General features: G+C 43.3%; 1 protein-coding gene across 8 annotated transcripts in view; it reads left to right on the top strand.

The window, feature by feature from the left end:
* Positions 1–24,211, top strand: part of LOC144511899 (protein phosphatase 1 regulatory subunit 12B-like) — a 317,939-nt gene that overhangs the window by 136,063 nt on the left and 157,665 nt on the right. For all 8 annotated transcript variants that reach the window (XM_078242333.1, XM_078242332.1, XM_078242335.1 and 5 more), the window contains exons 6-10: positions 744–818; positions 4,704–4,783; positions 13,356–13,507; positions 15,234–15,352; positions 23,842–24,054. In XM_078242333.1, the coding sequence (XP_078098459.1) occupies positions 744–818; positions 4,704–4,783; positions 13,356–13,507; positions 15,234–15,352; positions 23,842–24,054 (639 nt within the window). The remainder of the gene's footprint in view (positions 1–743; positions 819–4,703; positions 4,784–13,355; positions 13,508–15,233; positions 15,353–23,841; positions 24,055–24,211) is intronic.

The following is a 24,211-nucleotide window of genomic DNA, read 5'->3' as shown; positions in this document are numbered from 1 at the left end:
CCAATGCATGATTTTTAAAAGAATGGAAGTATTTGGAATACAACACATACTTTTGTTTTTACAGCTCTGGCCCCTATTCTTTTCACTCACTGTTGAAGTATCTCTTGCATTTCAGTGGAAGGCAGGGAGCCTTGCTTTTTATTCTCTTGAAGTTATCCCTGTATCTCTGGCCATTGTAGCCAACAAGTAATGATGAGGAAAATGCTGAGCTGACAGAAGGCATCTGATAATGAACTTGTGTTGTCACTCATGCTTTTCTCCTCTAAGGTGTCTGGCATATGCATATAGTCTGCCCACTTACTTCGGTTAAAATCAAAAGGATGTTGGCATCAGTGTCCCATGAGCTGTACCAAATGGTGAAATATTTTTAAAACTAGAGACCAGCGGATTTGCAACAATTCAGAAGATATTCACTTAAAAATAGCTGTAGAGTTTGCTACATTGATTTTTACTTATGTTTGAGATGTAATTATTTTAAAATTCCTTTTTAATAGTTTTCCAATCAATTGTTTATGTGTGGTCTCTGCTCAAACTTCTTTAGCTGGGCACAAGGGGTGTTGAGCATACATGCCTTGTTTGCCCACCAGTTATCTGCCCTTTCCTATTTGGAAATGCTCAGTCTTATCAGCAATTCTCCCTTCTGTTAACTACACCCATCCCCCAATAATACAGCTGGGAACTACCTATGCAAATCTAAACCACTCTATTTACAATGGGTTAAGTTATCTATGTTGTGTTTGCAGGGTCAGACTCCTTTTGATTTAGCAGATGAAAGCATTGTTGAGCTTTTAGAGGAACTCCAGAAGAAACAGAATATTGTAAGTAACTTTTTTGGCCTTTTCTTCCCTCATGCTTGACAGCATTTAGCTTAAAAAGTGCATCCGATGGAAACTGAAATAGCCAAATGTTTAAAACAACCATGAAATGTTCAAGCAATACAATGTGAACTCATTGTCCTTTTGAAGACCAAAAATTAGCAGCTTTTCAGAGCCACGTACAAAACTGCAGCAATTGTCTTCTTTTGGATTACACAACTAACCACTGCCTTTATAAGCATGTAGAAAAGGACCCAAACTAAACCTTTCCAGTGAGTAGAATTTTAAATTTACTTTGAATGTGCAAAGTATTTCCACCTAAAATGCTATTTTAAATGTTCATTCAGCATTTTGCATGTTTGTCAGAGCTTTCATTGAAACTCCTGTATAAACACATCAATAGGTTTACCCATTTAAATGTCTTCATGGCTACCTAATACAATGTTGTCATTTTCCTCTGCCCCCTATCGCAAATTTGAAGTTCATTAATGTGACTGTCTCTGACACTGGATAGCTTTAAAAGCGCTACTTTGATTTTGGATACTGTTGTAGGTGTTGTTAACTTTGTGGAATACTCTGTTAAATAGTTTATTTTCTGCTTTAGTCTTATTTACCCAGGTAAGTGCGACTTTTTAAAAAGAAAACATTCACTTAGAATTCTACTTTCAAAGAAACGTCCTGGAAACCCCAGGAATGTTGATCACTTTCCCTCAAACTGCAGCTTAACTTTTGGCTGTGAAACAGCTGCATTTTAATCTGCTCAGGCTTCCTATATGAATATCGCTTGCAGGGATTTTGTGTACCAGCTTTCCCTTTCCAGCTCTGGCGCCAGTTCTGTGATTTTTCATTTGAAGCCACACCTCGGATTCTTGGTTTGTTCAGGCATTACCGACCCTCGTGGCTTGTCTTTTGTCTTTTGTCATATTGTCACATTTGTGATAGTGCATACTTTGCAAGCTCTTAACTTTACAACTCTTAATTTTACAATCTGGCAAATGTGATTTTTGACTGGAACCTGTTGCCTTAGTGACTATTAAATCCAAAATAAGAATTGAAACATTTTTAAAAATACATATTTTGTAATAATGCCATTTTAAAGTAAAAAAAGTTTATTAGTCACAAGTAAGACTTACATTAACACTGTTTCACACTTACTGTGAAATTCCCCTAGTTGCCACATTCTGGCGCCTGTTCGGGCCAATGCACCTGATGAATTATGTTTATTAATCAGATGTGAACCCTCAATTATAACCTGTCATTAAATAATAAATACCAATTGCTGCCAGACATAGGTGCAGAAACTGTACCTTTCCTTAATGTTGAGGCTTAGTTTCCAAAATAGGTAGCTGGAACTTTGCAAGTTCCAATTATCAGCTGCATTTTGTTGATACCATGGACTGTAACTTCTGAGCTCCAGGGCAGTGCATTAGGGGAGGACTCCAAAGATGCGCTGGGGACACCTCCGCCCCTCTCCCCCCAGCACGTCCCACAAAAGAATTGCACAGCAAATGCCCGGGAAGTTCAGATTTCCTTTGGCCAATGTGTATGTTGGGACGCATTCAAAAATGCAGTTTTACTTGCAAACTTCAGACGGTTCTAACTTCTAACTGTCTTGCAATAATAGTTACCAAGGAAAGTTTAGAAGAATTAAAATCACTTACTTTGTACATCTGCTGTGCTACGCACATCTTGCCCTGTCTGGTTGGAAAGTCAGGGGAGATAGCAACTGGATTTCAAGAGTAGAAATAGTTTTGCCAAACCACTGCTCCATTGTCACAAAACCCATATTTGTCATCCTCAAGAATGCTAGATTGAAGGACTGCCGAGCATTAGCTGCTCTGTTGCATTGCTGCCAAACTTTGGCTCTTCTCTGATTGCCCCCAAAGCCAGGATTGCCTCTATTTCTACAAAAGCCCATAGCTGCACTGAATTGCAGCTGAAACCCATTCTCCTTTTTTCCAATGCAGCTGAACACGTGATGCATAAGAGACCACAATTTTATGGGTAAAGGGATACTTATAAAGTAAAGCACTTCATCTGCTGTTCTCCAAGTAATGAATTGAGTTGTGGAGTTCAATTGCCCAGGGAATAAAAAAAATCTCAGCAAGCTATCTACTGAGATTGGAATTTTTGACTTGGTCACGTAAATCAGTGGTTCTAATGTTATCTAGTTTGACCGCAACACATTATAAAGTAGTGAATCTTCTAAATCGTCTGTAAATAATGCCATGGGAGATCTACAGGTAGATTCTGTAAATTAGGACTGTTCCATCTGTTTCTCTTGTCATCTGGAAATCTGTCTATTAAGGTAGTCTTGGTCCAGGCTTATTTTTATCATTCATACAAATATTTGTGGATAGATTTATTCAGTTGATATTTCACATGTTACAACCAAGATGTGGGAAATAGGTGAGACACCAAACTAAGTATGTAGGGTACTGTAAATTGGAGCTGTTCCAGTCAAAGGCGGTATTTTATCGTGAGTCCGTAAACATCTAAAAATAATTTTGCAATTAACTTGAAAAATAAATATGTTTCAAGAGTTTGCATCTGAAATATTGAAACCTAAATTGTTGGTAAAACTGTGCAGGAAAAAATCCAAGTTTGAGGTCATACAAGAATACTTAAGAAGTATTTTTAGCTATAAAGTACTGTGCAATATCTCAAAGTTGTTATTCAGTGCATGTTGATCATAAATGCCACAAATTAATGCCACAAATTGATGCCACAAATTGATATTTCACATGTTACAACCAAGATGTGGGAAATAGGTGAGACACCAAACTAAGTATGTAGGGTACTGTAAATTGGAGCTGTTCCAAGCTGGGCGGCACGGTAGCACAGTGGTTAGCACTGCTGCTTCACAGCTCCAGGGACCTGGGTTCGATTCCTGGCTTGGGTCACTGTCTGTGTGGAGTTTGCACATTCTCCTCGTGTCTGCGTGGGTTTCCTCCGGGTGCTCCGGTTTCCTCCCACAGTCCAAAGATGTGCGGGTTAGGTTGATTGGCCATGCTAAAATTGCCCCTTAGAGTCCTGAGATGCGAAGGTTAGAGGGATTAGGGGGTAAAATATGTAGGGATATGGGAGTAGGGTCTGGGTGGGATTGTGATCGGTGCAGACTCGATGGGCCGAATGGCCTCTTTCTGTGCTGTAGGGTTTCTATGATTTCTATGAAATCTCAAGCAAAACTAGCAAACTTAACTCGCAGCAGACCAGTCAGTATTGAATGGTGAAGTTTTATTAGAATGTATACCTGAAACATTAACTCCTGTGTATGGATGATGATGGGCCTATTTCAAGTAGTTTGTGCTTTCTGGCCAAAATATGTTCTGGTGTTAACAGTTAGTAAGATCTTCTTACCTAAACCTGTTTTGCAAAATTCACAATCTAGCTATGGCAGTAGGGCATGTTGGTGTTACTTCGGCCAAATTGATGGGATTCCTTTTGAATCTGAAGAGTTTAATTCTTGCTATCGACTAGAGAATACAACCTAAGCTGACAATTCAGTGCAACGCTAAAGGAGTGCTGCATTATCTGAGGTGCTATCTTTGGCCTGCATGCTCAGATGGATGCAGAAACAAAACCCATGCTATTGTTTGAATAAGAGCAGAGAATTCTGATGTTCTGGCTAGCATTCATCCCTTGAAATGCGATCATTTATTTGTTGTTTGGAGGACTTGGTTGTGTACAAATTGGCTGTCACAAGTAGTACAGCAACAAAAAATGGTTATACCTCATTATTCATTTATTGTATAGTAATCTGGAATGTCCTGAGATTATGATGCCAGTGATTAATTGAGTTGGTATTTGTGTCCAAAATTTGAAATTAGTTTGCAGTTGTGACCGTTAAAATCAATCTGACATTGTCGTTTATTTGTTTTCTAACAGCTTCGCACTGAGAAACAGGCTGTGAGATCGACGCTCATTGAATCAACTGTAAATTGCAAAGTACAAACCAAGCACTTGAGGTATTTTGAACTATGATAAATGCTCCATTTTCTGTGAGATGCTATTAGTTAATGAGTTACTTTTGGCTTGGAAAATCAACTATTGGATTTTAATCACTTAACCAAGCCTAGGTAGGTAGGGACAAGACCGGTGCAACTTGTGGGCCGAAGGGCCTGTTTGTGCTGTATTTTTGTTTTCTATGTTCTAGAAACATAGAAAAACGACAGCACAAACAGGCTCTTCGGCCCACAAGTTGTGCCGAACACATCCCTACCTTCTAGACCTACCTATAACCCTCCATCCTATTAAGCTCCATGTACTCATCCAGGAGTCTCTTAAAAGATCCTATTGAGTTCGCCTCCACCACTGACGGCAGCCGATCCCACTCGTCCACCACCCTCTGTGTGAAAAACTTACCCCTAACATCTCCCCTGTACCTACCCCCCAGCACCTTAAACCTGTGTCCTCTCGTAGCAGACATTTCCACCCTGGGAAAAAGCCTCTGAGAGTCCACCCGATCTATGCCTCTCAACATCATATACACCTCTATTAAGTCTCCTCTCATCCTTCGTCTCTCCAAGGAGAAAAGATTGAGCTCCCTCAGCCTATCCTCATAAGGCATGCCACTCAATCCAGGCAACATCCTTGTAAATCTCCTCTGCACCCTTTCAATCTTTTCCACATCCTTCCTATAGTGAGGCGACCAGAACTGAGCACAGTACTCCAAGTGGGGTCTGACGAGAGTCTTATATAGCTGCATCATTATCCCCGGACTCCTAAACTCAATCCCTCGATTGATGAAGGCCAGCACACCATACGCCTTCTTAACCACCTCCTTCACCTGCGGGGCCGATTTTAGAGTCCTATGGACCCGGACCCCTAGGTCCTTCTGATCCTCCACAGTACTAAGAGTCTTTATATTGAACTTCTTCATCCCATTTGACCTACCAAAATAGACCACGACGCATTTATTTGGGTTGAAGTCCATCTGCCACTTGTCCGCCCAGTCTTGCATCCTATCTATGTCCCTCTGTAACTTCTGACATCCCTCCAGACGATCCACAACCCCACCAACCTTCGTCGGCAAACTTACCAACCCATCCCTCCGCTTCCTCATCCAGGTCATTTATGAAAATGACAAACAGCAAGGGTCCCAGAACAGATCCCTGGGGCACACCACTGGTGACCGACCTCCATTTAGAAAAAGACCCATCTATACCCACTCTCTGCCTCCTTTGGGCAATGATGTGGAGATGCCGGCATTGGACTGGGGTAAACACAGTAAGACGTTTAACAACACCAGGTTAAAGTCCAACAGTTTTATTTGGTAGCAAAAGCCACACAAGCTTTCGGAGCTCTAAGCCCCTTCTTCAGGTGAGTGGGAATTCTGTTCACAAACAGAGCTTATAAAGACACAGACTCAATTTACATGAATAATGGTTGGAATGCGAGTACTTACAACTAATCAAGTCTTTAAGAAACGAAACAATGTGAGTGGAGAGAGCATCAAGACAGGCTAAAAAGATGTGTATTGTCTCCAGACAAGACAGCCAGTGAAACTCTGCAGGTCCACGCAACTGTGGGAGTTACAAATAGTGTGACATGAACCCAATATCCCGGTTGAGGCCGTCCTCGTGTGTGCGGAACTTGGCTATCAGTTTCTGCTCAGCGACTCTGCGCTGTCGTGTGTCGCGAAGGCCACCTTGGAGAACGCTTACCCGAATATCAGAGGCCGAATGCCTGTGACCGCTGAAGTGCTCCCCAACAGGAAGAGAACAGTCTTGCCTGGTGATTGTCGAGCGGTGTTCATTCATCCGTTGTCGCAGCGTCTGCATAGTATCCCCAATGTACCATGCCTCGGGACATCCTTTCTTGCAGCGTATTAGGTAGACAACGTTGGCCGAATTGCAAGAGTATGTACCGTGTACCTGGTGGATGGTGTTCCCACGTGAGATGATAGCATCTGTGTCGATGATCCGGCATGTCTTGCAGAGGTTGCTGTGGCAGGGTTGTGTGGTGTCATGGTCACTGTTCTCCTGAAGGCTGGGTAGTTTGCTGCGGACAATGGTCTGTTTGAGGTTGTGTGGTTGTTTGAAGGCAAGAAGTGGGGGTGTGGGGATGGCCTTGGCGAGATGTTCGTCTTCATCAATGACATGTTGAAGGCTCCGGAGGAGATGCCGTAGCTTCTCCGCTCCGGGGAAGTACTGGACAACGAAGGGTACTCTGTCCACTGTGTCCCGTGTTTGTCTTCTGAGGAGGTCGGTGCGGTTTTTCGCTGTGGCGCGTTGGAACTGTTGATCAATGAGTCTAGCGCCATATCCTGTTCTTATGAGGGCATCTTTCAGCGTCTGGAGGTGTCTGTTGCGATCCTCCTCATCCGAGCAGATCCTGTGTATACGGAGGGCTTGTCCGTAGGGGATGGCTTCTTTAACGTGTTTAGGGTGGAAGCTGGAGAAGTGGAGCATCGTGAGGTTATCCGTGGGCTTGCGGTACAGTGAGGTGCTGAGGTGACCGTCCTTAATGGAGATGCGTGTGTCCAAGAATGCAACCGATTCCGGAGAGTAGTCTATGGTGAGTCTGATGGTGGGATGGAACTTGTTGATGTCATCATAGAGTTGTTTCAGTGATTGTTCACCATGAGTCCAAAGGAAGAAAATGTCATCGATGTATCTAGTGTATAACATCGGTTGAAGGTCCCGTGTGGTTAAGAAGTCTTGTTTGAACCTGTGCATGAAGATGTTGGCATATTGAGGTGCGAATTTGGTCCTCATGGCTGTTCCGTGTGTCTGGATGAAGAACTGGTTGTTGAAGGTGAAGATATTGTGGTCCAGGATGAAGCGGATGAGATGTAAAATTGCATCTGGAAACTGGCAGTTGTTGGCGCTGAGCACTGAGGCCGTTGCAACAATGCCATCGTCATGGGGGATGCTGGTGTAGAGTGCCGAGACATCCATTGTGACGAGGAGCGCTCCTGGTTCAACTGCTCCATGTGTGCCGAGTTTCTGTAGGAAGTCCGTCGTGTCGCAACAAAAGCTGGGGGTTCTTTGTACAATGGGTTTCAGGATGCCCTCGACATAGCCGGAGAGGTTCTCGCACAGGGTCCCATTGCCCGATACGATGGGACGGCCGGTTGTGTTTGCCTTGTGTATCTTCGGGAGGCAGTAGAGATCTCCAACGCGGGGAGTACGTGGGATGAGAGCACGGAGGGTGTTCTGAAGGTCCGGATCAAAGGTCTTGATCAGAGTGTTGAGTTGACGGGTGTGTTCTTTGGTCGGATCTGCAGGTAACTGTCTGTAGTGTTCCTCGTTGTTGAGTTGTCGGTACACTTCTTTGCAGTAATCCGTTCTGTTCAGTATGACGATGGCCCCTCCTTTGTCTGCTGGTTTGATGACAATGTTGCGGTTGGTCTTGAGAGCGTGGATGGCGTTACGTTGTGCTTGGGTGATGTTCGGGGCTGTCTTGTGAGTGCGGCTGATGAATTTGGTGTTGACGCACCTCCTGACGGCTTGGGCATACATGTCAAGTCGAGGGCAGCGGCCTTCCGGAGGAGTCCAATTCGACTCTTTCCTCTTCGGATGCACTGCGGATCTCTCTGTCGGCTGTTCCGGTTCATTGGCTGTCCCATTGTGTTCGTTGTTGGCCTCTTGGGGTTTGTGGAAGAACTCCCTCAGCCTCATTCGCCTGATGAATTCCTCTGTGTCTGCTGCGAGACTGATGGGGTCTATTTTGGTGGTGGGGCAAAAATTAAGCCCTCGGCTGAGAACTTCGATTTCATCTGGTTGAAGTGTGTAGTCGGACAAGTTGACAATGGACTTCCCGGCAGTGGTACTGTTTTCTACTGCCTTCAAACAACCGCACAACCTCAAACAGACCATTGTCCGCAGCAAACTACCCAGCCTTCAGGAGAACAGTGACCATGACACCACACAACCCTGCCACAGCAACCTCTGCAAGACATGCCGGATCATCGACACAGATGCCATCATCTCACGTGAGAACACCATCCACCAGGTACACGGTACATACTCTTGCAATTCGGCCAACGTTGTCTACCTAATACGCTGCAAGAAAGGATGTCCCGAGGCATGGTATATTGGGGAAACTATGCAGACGCTGCGACAACGGATGAATGAACACCGCTCGACAATCACCAGGCAAGACTGTTCTCTTCCTGTTGGGGAGCACTTCAGCGGTCACGGGCATTCGGCCTCTGATATTCGGGTAAGCGTTCTCCAAGGCGGCCTTCGCGACACACGACAGCGCAGAGTCGCTGAGCAGAAACTGATAGCCAAGTTCCGCACACACGAGGACGGCCTCAACCGGGATATTGGGTTCATGTCACACTATTTGTAACTCCCACAGTTGCGTGGACCTGCAGAGTTTCACTGGCTGTCTTGTCTGGAGACAATACACATCTTTTTAGCCTGTCTTGATGCTCTCTCCACTCACATTGTTTTGTTTCTTAAAGACTTGATCAGTTGTAAGTACTCGCATTCCAACCATTATTCATGTAAATTGAGTCTGTGTCTTTATAAGCTCTGTTTGTGAACAGAATTCCCACTCACCTGAAGAAGGGGCTTAGAGCTCCGAAAGCTTGTGTGGCTTTTGCTACCAAATAAACCTGTTGGACTTTAACCTGGTGTTGTTAAACTTCTTCCTTTGGGCAAGCCAGTTCTGGATCCACCGGGCAGCAGCCCCTTGGATCCCATGCCCTTTCACTTTTTCTAGAAGCCTTGCATGGGGGACCTTATCGAACGCTTTGCTAAAATCCATATGAACCACATCTACCGCCTTCCCTTCGTCCATGTGTTTCGTCACATTTTCGAAGAACTCCACCAGGCTCGTAAGGCACGATCTGCCCTTGACAAAGCCATGCTGAGTATTCTTGAGCATACTAAACCTCTCTAAATGCTCATATATCCTGTCCCTCAGGATCTTCTCCATCAGTTTACCAACCACTGAGGTTAGACTCACCGGTCGGTAATTACCTGAGCTATCCCTATTCCCCTTCTTGAAAATAGGAACCACATCCGCAATCCTCCAATCCTCCAGCACCTCTCCCGTCTCCATCGACGACGCAAAGATCATCGCCAGAGGCTCTGCAATCTCTTCCCTCGCCTCCCACAGTAACCTGGGGTACATCCAATCTGGACCCGGCGACTTATCTATCTTGAAGCCATTCAAAGATTCCAGCACAACCTCTTTCTTAAAATCCATATACTCAATCCTTTCAGTCCACCGCACGCCCGCAGTACATCCACCCAGGTCCTTCTCCTCTGTGAAAACCGAGGCAAAATACTCATTGAGCACCTCTGCCATTTCTACTGGTTCCGTACAGACTTTCCCGCCTTCACCTTTTATAGGCCCTATTCCGTCATGTCTCATCCTTTTACTCTTCGCATATTTATAGAACGCCTTAGTGTTCTCCTTAATCCTACCTGCCAGGGCCTTCTCGTGACCATAACCATAACTTGTGGGCAATATTTTAGTGGAGTTTCTCCTCTTCCCCCCACCCCCACTCCCTACTGCTGTAAACTGCAGTGTCTAATTAAATGGTAACTTAACTAAATGCTGTTTGCATTTGTATTCCTTCTAACAGGTCGGGGGACATACTGGGCCATCTAACCGCTTCACTGAGGTGGGGAGCCAATTTGCATAATTAAGCACCTTGTTGGGGATCATTAAAGCAGAGTGGATGGCTTTTTGCCAGTGGTGAACCAGCCTGCAGCAGCCATCAAAGTCAAAGGCTGTATGTCCCAAAGGGGCTGCATCAGGAGATTCAGTCTCTACCACTGCTCCCCAGCCCTAACAATCTTCTAATCTCTGATCAGCAGGGTCTTGTGCTTTTGACCATCCTGAATTTATTATTTCTACTTAACTTTTTTCATGAGCTGTGGGTGTCAGTGGCTAGGCTAGCATATCTCAAATTTCCCTTGAGAACATGGTGGTGCTGACTTCTTGAACTACTGACTGCAGGACATGAGGTGTAGGTACACCTACAATACCGTTCTGGAGTTCCAGGATTGTGACCCAGTGACAGTGAAGGAATGGCAATAGAGTTCCAAGTCAGGATGGTTTGTGACTTGGAGGGGAAAGGGGAACTTCCAGCTTGTGGTGTTCCCAAGCTTCTGCTGCCCTTGTCCTTGGTTGCGGGTTTGGAAGGTGCTTTCGAAAGAGCCTTGATGAATTGTCTGTCCAAGGGCATCTGTATTTTGAGGCACCTTCATGGTTGTCCTAGCAGCGCCCACCTCTCGTGGTGCTGCTGAAACTTTAGAGCTGCCAGCCTCTGAGTGATTGGGTCAGGACCTGTCGGAGGGGACAGGTCGAAGGGCACCTAGAGTCGAGAATCAAGCTGGTCCCATTACTGGCGACTGCAGACTCAGGATTAGAATCTGCTGCGGAAGAGAGTGCAATTACAATCAAAATTCAGGCTGTCGTATGAGCTACTAAAGCTACTTGAGTCCTCTCTTTCCTTTGCAGGCAAAAAAAATTGGAGATAGTTTATAAGGATTTATTTTAATACAGTGACCAGGATTTTAGGACCCCCTCCTCTCTGGTGGGATATTACAGCCCCCCTGAACTGAAGGAAAGTTTAAATAGCTTGCCACATCCAACAGTGGGGCAGACGTGCTAAGGTGGGGCGGGGCTGTAAAGTCCTGGTCAGTGAATTTGCATAGTTATTTTTTTTTAAGTCTACGTTCAACAAGCATTGAAGAATGTCTGTTAAACTGGACAGACTGGTTTACAAATGTAAGAACATGAAAATAAAAGCTTCAAAGTGGCATACGAGGTAGAAAAGCTTCAAAATGAAGATCAAAGTCCACGGCCAAGGACTTTGTCCAGAAGTCCATAAAGTGCTTAATTCTTGAGCTTGCATTGAGCTTCATTGGACCACTGCAACAGGCCAAGGACAGAAATGAGAGCAAGGTTGTGAATTAAAATGGCAAGCAACCGAAAGCTCGGGGTCATGCTTCAGGACTGAGTTGTTCATTATCCTGGCATTTACACTCACTCTGGACAAATGATTTGTCTCTTTACTACAAACATTGCCACTCACGTTGCCTTTTAATCCATGACATTTTTGTCATTTAATCCTTCCTGCCCTCTACCATATCCCAGACTTTTGTTCTTCCTCCCCCTTCCCGCTTTTGCAGACAGCCTATCACATTCCTACCCTTCTCAGTTGAGCAGAAGTCATGTTTGACCCAAAATGTTAACTCTGATTCTCTCTCCAAAAATGCTGCCAGACCTGTTGAGTATTTTCAACATTTTCTGTTTCTATTGAAATAAGGATATTTGCCAAAGACAAATGATCCAGGGGCTGACAAGGTGTTTTGGTTGTTAAACTCCAGAGTTATGCTCCTGTATAAAAAGATGTTGGACAGTACAGCCACATTCTTGAACATCAGAAGTTCCTTCATTGATTTTATCCCATTTTGTGACACTTCAAAAAAACCCTGAAATAAGATTCAAGCTTTTAAATCCATGATTAAAAAGGACAAGAGATAGACTGCAAAAAGAATACCTTAGAAAAGAAATTTAAAACTGATATTGATCCATTCCACTGATCAAAATCTGTGGAATTTGGGCTACAGAGCAGACCTCTGCAATTTCTGAAAGAAACTGCTTTTCCTGTTGAAATGTTTATCTGTATAGTTGAGATTAATAAGAAAACTGTCAGAGTAAAAGAATAACACTGTGGCTTGTACATCACTTGGTGCATTCAGCAATACCCATTTTGGAAAAGAATTGTGTTTTATTTCCATAGGAAACCTTCTGCCGGCTTTGCAAATTTTACAGAATTTTCCTGGCTTGTAGAGCAGGCAAAGCAAATTCAGAAAGTGGTTTTTAATCTACCTGATTATGCCTCCTCCAGACAATAAAATATCTACTGCCTCTTAAATCCACTGCTCCCATTCTTAAGTGCTAATGCTGAGAATATGTTTTCCAACATTACTACCTCCAGACCAACATGCTTTGCAAATTTAATTCCAAAGTGCCACACTTTGGGGTTGCTTTTCTGCCTCATTAAATTGGTGTCAGAATAGAGTAGAATAAGTGTGGGTCACCATTTAGCTTTGTTGTGCCTCTTACAATTGGTTGAAAATATCTAATTGTGCTCAAAATTATTTTATTCTCTGCTTTTAATTTTTAACTAAATAGACTAAGATTATTTTGTCATCTTTTCCTTCCTTGATTTTACCCTGTTGTGAGACACTTTAATAAAAGATCTGGGAGAAGATTCAACCTTTTAAATCTATGATTTAAAAAAAGAGAATAATGATCATTGCTAATACTCTTCAATAAGCAGCTCATAAAAATGCAAATGGGCAAGATAATAGCTGGGAGCATCTTGCTTCACTTTGTCATCACACTTGAACTGAGAAGCTTTTGTGTGATCTGTTTGCTGGTCATTTGCTCCACGTCGTCCAAACTTTAAAAAAGGTTATCCTCTCTATGTTGAAGTAGTTGCAAAATTAAATTTCAACTTTACATCATCTCATTATGATACATTGCAGTAATTAATGAAATCAGTCACTTGAAGTAGTTTGTGTAGTTAACTGAAATTGACTTGTTTCATCATTGTCACAGTAAAGACACTCTATTTTCGGAAGAAAAAGAAACAAAGTGCAAATCATCTGAGCAAGAAAAGGTTGACGAGGAGTGTAAAAAAGATGAATCCAGCAGCTCCAGTTCTGAGGAGGAGGATGATGCCTCCGATTCTGAGTCGGACATAGATGCAGGTAAGCTGAAGACAGATCAAATCATTGGAAGCACTTTATAAATGTACAGAAAATATGGAATTAGCATTTTATCTTTAATTTTTTGCTTTCTTTCTGTTCTCATTTAACACGATGTGGAGATGCCGGCGTTGGACTGGGGTAAACACAGTAAGAAGTTTAACAACACCAGGTTAAAGTCCAACAGGTTTATTTGGTAGCAAAAGCCACACAAGCTTTCGAGGCTCAGAGCCTCGAAAGCTTGTGTGGCTTTTGCTACCAAATAAACCTGTTGGACTTTAACCTGGTGTTGTTAAACTTCTTACTCATTTAACACCCCAGTTAAACACTGCTAATTTATCCTCTCATCCCCGCATCTGTATACGTGTTTTGATTTGTTTGCCTCTTCCCTCTTTATAATAGTATTTCCCTAACACCTTGATTTTTGTGAGATCCAATTTTCTCGTCATTACCCCACAGCAAACTCGCAATAGGGTGAACTCGAAGGGTTAGACACTCGATGCCAGAGGAGGGTTGCAATGTCAACATGACGAGCCAGGAAGAGAGTCCCTCATGGCCTCCACCAGCAGGGATCAGGCACCATGACCAGGCTGGGGGGGACCGGAGGGCATTGGGGGTTGGGCGCATGGCTGGGCAATGCCCACCAAGCACTCTGGCAGTGCTCGCTGGGCCCATAACTGTGCTGGGGTATGTTGTGGGGATGGGGCCTGAGTGGGAATGGGGCCGTGATGGAGGGGATTATGCAAGGAGATATTGGTTCCCATCTGAATCTGATATAACCATCAAGTGTGTTGATAAGTCATGCATCCAGCTATCTAATAGATATCTTGTGCCAATGCTGTTTGGGGGGGGGGAAATCTTGATACAGCACTGATTCAACGATAACTGTCACTGGCAATTTCACTAAATACTTTGATCTTTGTACATTATGTTGTCATCTGCCAAATACTACTACCGTTTTTCGTCAATCCAATATTGAAACTTTGAAAATAAGAGTTGGAACCCTGAATTGGCAGCAGGTTTCAAAATCCGAGTTTCAAATAACTGACTTTATGTTTGGACCATGTATCAATGTGATGCACTACTGTTGTCAAAGCTTTGTTCCATGACTATGGGCAGAACATGTCTGTTTCCTTGGGACAACTTTTTCCAGAGGCCCATCTTCATGAACCTGTTCAAAGCTCTATTGGTGACCCCAAAAGCCTGCTTGAGATAGTTGGAGGAGGAGGCGCTGTGGAAGGCTGTCTTTTCTCAACTTCTTTCCTGTTCAGTCACCTGTAAAACCGTGCTTTAGCAAAATCTTAAGCCTTTCATTACAGTTAGGTCTTGCTATAACTTGGAAAGTTAGCTGTCAGTTGCTAGCCGTTATATTTATAATTGAGTAGACCGTTCTAGGTGGCTAGTAAGTCCAGTTCTTGTATAGAACTTCTTGTAGCTGCTTCAGCACTGTTGGATTAAGCTCTAGTCAAAGGGTGATTTTTCAGTATCGATTTTCTTGATGCCTCATCTTTTTTTGGACCCCTTTCTGGCTTCTCTAACTATCTTTCAATTATCATGGAAGTACTAACTTTAGTAAGACTTGAAACGTTCATCACGTTTCTTGATGGGTCGACAATGTTTGAATTTGTGAGAGGGTTCATCCCTTAGAGTTCTGATTGTTGGCTCTTTATTTTTTATGTATACCTGTTCAAGATAAAACTTCAAAATTTGATTTATTTTGCTCCCACAGAAAAATCAAAACCATCCATCAAAAATAATATCAACAGCAAACTGAATAGCAGAAGCTTGCCACTGGCTCCAACTGCAGGGCAGTCCGCTCGATACACAGCCATCACTGCAGCAAGAAAGGTGAAATTCAATTCTGATATTTTATTCTCTGTTTTGTATATCATCGGACAGTGATAGGTAAGCATTGGATATCTTTTTGCAGGTAACTGCTAGGGGCATTGATACAAATTCATTTATGCGCTTAATCATTTTTTACTTCCATATTTCTATCTGTAAGCAATGCCGTTGGAGATTTAATAATGGGATTGCAGTATTATTTAATAATGCAGATTTAATAATGGGATTGCTTTACATAAAAAACAAACGACATCTTGAAACATTGCAGAACTGCGAGCTAATGTCAAGAATGACGACATGAGTGAAATCTAGTGTCATGAAAGGTGCAGATTTTAAACTAGCGGTTATTCCAACTTGAAACACTGGCTCACGGAGATGTATAGTTTTGTTTTTAGGATGTGTAACGTGAAACTATCGTGAGAAGAACCGGTCCAGTCATCTTCTAACAGTTATTAAAGACTATTTTATTCAATTGAAGAAAATACAAAAAGTCAGACGGGACTACAATGCTCTAAGACAATGAAGTGTATAAATGACTAAACATGGTTAGGAACCAGATCAGAAATCCCCAAGGCAGTTATACTAGAGCCCAACTATTTTTTTCTTTGATTTTGGCATTAGTGTGAAGATTAGGTGTTTCATTCCAGGTGTGATTCTACTGACATACTAGGAAGCTTTTATCAAAATAAACTTTATTTAACAGTATCTTTTAACGATAATGAATGAATTAGCTTAACTTCTACAAATTTAAATACTTAAACATGACAAGATACAATTGTTATCTGCTAACCTATCTTTATTATTTCCAATTTAAACAACATTCCTCATAGGATGGCACAGTGGTTAGTACTGCTGCATCACAGCGCCAGAGACCGGGGTTCAATTCCGGCCTCAGGTTATTGTCTTCTCCCTGTGTCTGCATGGGTTTCCTCTCTCAGTCCAAAGATGTATGGGTTAGGTTCATTGGCCATGCTAAATTGGCCCTAGTATCAGGGGTATTAGCAGAGTAAATACATGGGGTTGCAGCAATGGAGCCTGGGTGGGATTGTCATCGATGCAGATTTGATGGGCTGAATGGCCATCTTCTCCACGGTAGGGATTCTATAGACTTAGACTCCTCTTTAAAATCAGTTGGCAAACAACACACCTTACGTGCTGGTGCGTGTTTACAGGCCTAGAGCATATGAATACCTGGAGAGTGATAAAGCGAGATACCTGCCCTCCGATACTCAAATAGCAGCATCAAGAGAGAGAAAAACACTTGCTTCTCTCAGACTTGAGCAGAAACAGTCTGCTTTTCTCTGTAAGCTTAGCTCCTTCCCTTCACGTGATTTTGCCTCTGTCAATCAACCTACAAAGAACAAAGAAAATTACAGCTCAGGAACAGGCCCTTCGGCCCTCCAAGCCTGCACCAACCATGCTGCCCGACTTAACTAAAATCCCCTACCCTTCCGGGGACCATATCCCTCTATTCCCATCCTATTCATGTACTTGTCAAGACACCCCTTAAAAGTCACTACCATACCCGCTTCCACTACCTCCCCCGGCAACGAGTTCCAGGCACCCACTACTCTCTGTGTAAAAACATCTGCCTCTTACATCTCCTTTAAACCTTGCCCCTCGCACCTTAAACCTATGCCCCCTAGTAATTGACTCTTCCACCCTGGGAAAAAGCTTCTGACTATCTATTCTGTCCATGCCTCTCATAATCTTGTAGACTTCTATCAGGTCTCCCCTCAACCTCCGTTGCTCCAGTGAGAACAAACCAAGTTTCTCCAACCTCTCCTCACAGCTAATGCCCTCCATACCAGGCAACATCCTGGTAAATCTTTCCTGGACCCTCTCCAAAGCCTCCACATTCTTCAGGTAGTGTGGCGACCAGAATTGAACACTATATTCCAAGTGCGGCCTAACTAAGGTTCTATAAAGCTGCAACATGACTTGCCAATTTTTAAATTCAATGCCCCGGCCGATGCAGGCAAGCATGCCATATGCCTTCTTAACTAACTTCACCTGCATTGCCACTTTCAGTGACCTGTGTACCTGTACACCCAGATCCCTTTGCCTATCAATACTCTTAAGGGTTCTGCCATTTATTGTATATTTCCTATCTGTATTAGACCTTCCAAAATGCATTACCTCACATTTGTCTGGATTAAACTCCATCTGCCATCTCTCCGCCCAAGTCTCCAACTGATCTATATCCTGCTGTATCCTCTGATGGTCCTCATCGCTATCCGCAAATCCACCAACCTAATTAAACCCTACTCTGAAACCCTAGGGGAAAACAATCATAAAACTTAATGCATCAGCTTAGATTAAAACAAACACCCCATTATCTCAAAACCATCATTCTCCTGCATTCTCAGCATATGTGCTGCCTGGTACAGGCAAATCGACACAATATACATAGAGCTAACTTCTAAACGAACCTAACATGATATTAGAGTCATAGAGGTTTACAGCATGGAAACAGGCCCTTGGACCCAACTTGTCCATGCCGCCCTTTTTTTTTTAAACGCCGAAGCTAATCCCAATTGCCCGCATTTGGCCCATATCCCTCTATACCCATCTTACCCATGTAACTGTCTAAATGCTTTTTAAATGACAAAATTGTACCCGCCTCTACTACTACCTCTGGCAGCTTATTCCAGACACTCGCCACCCTCTGTGTGAAAAAATTACCCCTCTGGACACTTTTGTATCTCTTCCTTCTCGCGTTAAATCTATGCCCTCTAGTTTTAGACTCCCCTAACTTTGGGAAAAGATATTGACTACTTAGCTGATCTATGCCCCTCATTATTTTATAGACCTCTATAAGATCACCCCTCAGCCTTCTACGCTCCAGAGAAAAAAGTCCCAGTCTATCCTGCCTCTCCTTATCACTCAAACCAAGAAATCCCGGCAGCATCCTAGTAAATTTTTTGTGCACTCTTTCTAGTTTAATAATATCCTTTCTATAATAGAGTGACCAGGACTGCACACAGTATTCCAAACATGGCCTCACCAATGTCTTGTACAAGTTCAACAAGATGTCCCAACTCCTGTATTCAGTGTTCTGACTAATGAAACCAAGCATGCTGAATGCCGCCTTCACCACTCTGTCCATCTGTGACTCCACTTTCAAGGAGCTATGAGCATGTACCCATAGATCTCTTTGTTCTGTAACTCTCCCCAACGCCGTACCATTAATGGAGTAAGTCCTGCCTTGGTTCAATCTACAAAAATGCATCACCTCGCTTTTATCTAAATTAAACTCCATCTGCCATTCGTCAGCCCACTGGTCCAGTTGATCAAGATCCCATTGCAATCGGAGATAACTTTCTTCACTGTCCGCTACGCCACCAATCTTGGTGTCAGCTGCAAACTTACTAACCATGCCCCCTATATTCTCATCCAAATCATTAATATAAGTGACAAATAACAATGGACCCAGCACTGATCGGCGGCACGGTAGCACAGTGGTTAGCACTGCTGCTTCACAGCTCCAGGGACCTGGGTTCGAATCCCGGCTCGGGTCACTGTCTGTGTGGAGTTTGCACATTCTCTCTGTGTCTGCGTGGGTTTCCTCCGGGTGCTCCGGTTTCCTCCCACAGTCCAAAGACGTGCGGGCTACGTTGATTGGCCATTCTAAATTGCTCCTTAGTGTCCTGGGATGCATAGGTTAGAGGGATTAGTGGGTAAATATGTAGGGATATGGGGATAGGGCCTGGGTGGGATTGTGGTTGGTGCAAACTCGATGGGCCAAATGGCCTCTTTCTGCACTGTATGATTCTATGATCCCTGAGGCACACCGCTGGTCATAGGCCTCCAGTTTGAAAAACTAACCTCTACAGACAGAAGCCAATTTTGTATCCATTTAATACATTTCTTAAAGGCACCGTATCATCACAACACACAATTTATGTAGAAATTAACATGTTCAGACCTTTCCCTTCCCAAAAAAATCCAAATAAAATAAATCTGTAAATTAAATCCAGCTTATAGTTACCACACAATACAAGGTTGAGGATCAAGTCTGGGAAATGTCTTTTCCTGGTCCAGCAAAGGTAGTTATACTGCCTTTACAGAGGTCTCTGCACTGCCCCTGGATGCGGGCCAAGCCTCCTGGTTGTGAATTGTAGACTGGCCTCTCAGGCTGTTAGATGTAAACTAACCTGTCTGGTATAATTGCCAGCACCGTCAGAAGCAGGCTGTACCTTCCTTACCCATGACCACTACCATCGAGAAGGACTGAACTACAAATATCTGGGAACACTACCACCTGGAAGTTATCACAGTGGCACAGCACCAGGGACCCAGGTTCAATTCCTGGCTTGGATCACTGCAGAGTCTGCACGTTCGCCCTATGTCTGCATGGGTTTCCGCCGGGTGCTCCCGTTTCCTCCCACAGTCTGAAAGATGTGCTGGTTCGGAGCATTGGCTGTGCTAAGTTCTCCTGTACCCGAACAGGCACTGAAGTGTGGTGACTCAGGGATTTTCAGAGTAACTTCATTGCAGTGTTAATGTAGGCCTACTTGTGACAATAATAAATAAACTTAAACATTAAAAAACTCACCATTCCGACTTGGGAATATATCACCGTTCCTTCCTTTTAAAAATATATAGCTTAGGCAATGGTCAATACCAAGTGCAAATTATGGGCTAATAGCAATTAATATCTTGACTAATACAGTGCTTCTAATACTTACGCAATAGTTAAGATTGTTTCTTAGAAGCAAACTGAGAATAAATGTCCTCCTCATCCAAGTCAGAAACAAGAGCAATTTCAAAAATCAAAGAATTGGGATTATTTTTGTCGTCTTCCAATACTTGCCTTACCAGAGAGAACTTAGAACATAGAACATAGAAAGCCACAGCACAAACAGGCCCTTCGGCCCACAAGTTGCGCTGATCATATCCCTACCTCTAGGCCTATCTATAGCCCTCAATCCCATTAAATCCCATGTACTCATCCAGAAGTCTCTTAAAAGACCCCAACGAGTTTGCCTCCACCACCACCGACGTCAGCCGATTCCACTCACCCACCACCCTCTGAGTGAAAAACTTACCCCTGACATCTCCTCTGTACCTACCCCCCAGCACCTTAAACCTGTGTCCTCTCGTAGCACCCATTTCAGCCCTTGGAAATAGCCTCTGAGAGTCTACCCTATCCAGACCTCTCAACATCTTGTAAACCTCTATCAGGCCACCTCTCATCCTTCGTCTCTCCAGGGAGAAGAGACCAAGCTCCCTCAACCTATCCTCATAAGGCATGCCCCCCAATCCAGGCAACATCCTTGTAAATCTCCTCTGCACCCTTTCAATGGCTTCAACATCTTTCCTGTAATGAGGTGACCAGAACTGCGCGCAGTACTCCAAGTGGGGTCTAACCAGGGTCCTATAAAGCTGCAGCATTATCTCCCGACTCCTAAACTCAATCCCTCGATTAATGAAGGCTAGTACGCCGTACGCCTTCTTGACCGCATCCTCCACCTGCGAGGCCGATTTAAGAGTCCTATGGACCCGGACCCCAAGGTCCTTCTGATCCTCTACACTGCTAAGAATGGTACCCTTCATATTATACTGCTGCTTCATCCCATTGGATCTGCCAAAATGGATCACTACACACTTATCCGGGTTGAAGTCCATCTGCCACTTCTCCGCCCAGTCTTGCATTCTATCTATGTCTCGCTGCAACTTCTGACATCCCTCCAAACTATCCACAACACCACCTACCTTGGTGTCGTCAGCAAACTTACCAACCCATCCCTCCACTTCCTCATCCAGGTCATTTATGAAAATGACAAACAGCAAGGGTCCCAGAACAGATCCCTGGGGCACTCCACTGGTCACTGACCTCCATGCAGAGAAAGACCCCTCCACAGCCACTCTCTGCCTTCTGCAGGCAAGCCAGTTCTGGATCCACAAGGCAACAGCCCCTTGGATCCCATGCCCTCTCACTTTCTCAAGAAGTCTTGCATGGGGGACCTTATCGAACGCCTTGCTGAAGTCCATATAGACCACATCCACCGCTCTTCCTTCGTCAATGTGTTTGGTCACATTTTCAAAGAACTCAACCAGGCTCGTAAGGCACGACCTGCCCTTGACAAAGCCGTGCTGACTACTTTTGATCATACTAAACTTCTCTAGATGATCATAAATCCTGTCTCTCAGGATCCTCTCCATCAACTTACCAACCACTGAGGTTAGACTCACCGGTCGGTAATTTCCCGGGCTGTCCCTGTTCCCTTTCTTGAATATAGGGACCACATCTGCAATCCTCCAATCCTCCGGAACCTCTCCCGTCTCCATCGACGATGCAAAGATCATCGCCAAAGGCTCCGCAATCTCCTCCCTCGCCTCCCACAGTAACCTGGGGTACATCCCATCCGGTCCCGGCGACTTACCAACCTTGATGCCATTCAATAGTTCCAACACATCCTCTTTCTTTATGTCCACATGCTCGATCCTTTCTGTCCACCGCAAACCAGCAGTACAACCACCCAGATCCCTTTCCACCGTGAATACCGAGGTAAAGTATTCATTAAGCACCTCCGCCATTTCTAACGGTTCCGCACAAACTTTTCCCCCTTCACCTTTTAAGGGTCCTATGCCTTCTTTTATTAAGCTTATTTATTAGTCACAAGTCGACTTACGTTAACATTGCAATGAAGTTACTGTGAAAATCTCCTCGTCACCACACACTGCTGCCTGTTCGGGTACACTGAGGGAGAATTTTAGCATGGCCAATGCATCTAACCAGTATGTCTTTTGGACTGTGGAAGGAAACTGGAGCACCTGGAGGAAACCCACACAGGCACAACCCAAGCTGGGAATCGAACCCTGAGAGGCAGCTGTGCCACTATGCTGCCCCATGGTTACTTTTATTTTATGGTTACTTTTATTTGCTGACTGACCTTGTAGTTAGATATTTCTAAGAATTTAACAAAAAAGTACAGCACACAGTTGTTAAAACTGTAAGCATCTTGTGGACCAAGTCAAGAACAATATAAGGATTCTGTGCTTAAATCCTGAGGGAAATGTGAGAAATAAGCTTTAAATGGAAGATGGTCAAATCACAAGTTTTAAAAAATTGTCATTTGACCTTTAAATACTCAAGGGTAAAAGACATTATGCTAACTTATTTAATGTCTGTATGTTTGCCTACAGAATCCAACCACTAACTCGAACTGCATTGATGCATCATGTGATTTGGTAGCTAGAATAAATAACTGAAGTTGACAGCATATAAAAACCATTAACATATACCTTTGTTTAGTGATAGTAAGTGATAATTCACCCCCCTCAATACTAGGCACAATCATACCTTTTAAGTCTTTTAGACTTCCCATCTACCTTCTAAATATTTGCAAACAAAAAAATTGAAAATAGCAGAAGGCAACGGGAAATAAGTCTCAGAGAAAAATCAGACCAAACAAGTCTGTTCACTGACATGGCTCCAACTGAGTATCCTCTCCTTCACAAAGACTGGTTCTTTCGACCTCCATGACACTGTGCACTTTCACTTCTGCCTCAGCTCATGTGCTACTCCAATGCACAATCATGCATTTGTCACTTCAAATTCTGGACTATTTCTAATTATCTCCCAGCAAGACTCTCATCCTCCATCAACTTCAGGTCATTCAAAACCCATGCCCTAACCCTGTCCAAGTGTCATGGATCTTCCTAGTAACAGCAGGAACAAGAATTTAACAAGGCATGATAGGATACAGTCTGCCCAGCAACAGGTAGAAATCTGTGTGGCAACAACAGCAGCCAGCATTCAAAAGATGTGATTTTCCCAATAACAAGTAGATCACCCTATTAGTAGCAAACAGCTTACCTGGACAACTGAGAGATCAGTGGAGGTATACACTTGCTAATTTCTAGAGTCCAGGAATTTGAGAGATGCAGTCAGCCAAATACACAGAATGAAGAATCTGGAATTTGAGCACTGCAAATGCAAGCTAACTGCAGAAAAAAACTGAATGAATTAAGCCCTATTCTGATCATTTAGTCTCTGATCTAAATTAGTGCTCAAGCTTGGTAGAAAATATCTGACATGATTGTGTAAGTTTTCCTCCGTACCTGATTCAACATGGGCTCTGGTAGTCTTGATGTATTTACTCTGGTTAATTTGGAGTCGTGTTTTTGTTGTCTTTTACTTTGTGGGATCTTCTGCATAAATTGGCTTTCACATTTGACTTACAATAATGATGACGACGATATATTAAAAAAATTGTGAAGAGCTATAAGGAGTCCAGAAGATTTGATAAGACACTGTGCATATAAGTTAATTTTGAATTTATTTCAGTAGTTTTCGTGACATGGCTGCTCATGACAATTTTTCTTTTTCATTGTTTGTGATATTCTAAAACATTCTGAATGTTGTGATAGAATTAAAAAATAACTAATTCATCAAAATTAACCATGAACTGAAACTGTTAGCAAGATTTGTGAAACAGAAAATTTGTAGAAATTGTGCAATCAACATTTTTGTCTTGTTACAGATTATTGGCCCTTTTATTAAATCTACTGCCAAAGATGAAGAAGGAAAAGATGAATCTCCAGCTTCTTGGAGACTGGGGTTGAGGAAAACTGGAAGCCATGATGCACTGAGTGAAATCAGTAGTTCCCAAGCACTGAAAGAGAAAGACTCATTTGGGATTATTCGATCTGCTTCAAGTCCTCGTCTTTCAGCCATATTTGATAACCGGGAAAAGGTTCTTTTTTATATATATAACTTATTCTAATTCTGTGCAGAATATTTAACAAATCGCTTTCATTGGTTGAATTTGCAATAGAATACTGTATCTGAATGGTACCATTGGTTACGTCTTCAGGTGGATGTTATTTATAATATATTGCTGCAGTATTAGA

This window comes from Mustelus asterias, chromosome 25, assembly GCF_964213995.1.
Source record: "Mustelus asterias chromosome 25, sMusAst1.hap1.1, whole genome shotgun sequence".
Classification (NCBI taxonomy): domain Eukaryota; kingdom Metazoa; phylum Chordata; class Chondrichthyes; order Carcharhiniformes; family Triakidae; genus Mustelus; species Mustelus asterias.
The sequence above is the reverse complement of the archived record's forward strand: the minus strand, read 5'-3'. Positions and strand labels throughout refer to the sequence as shown.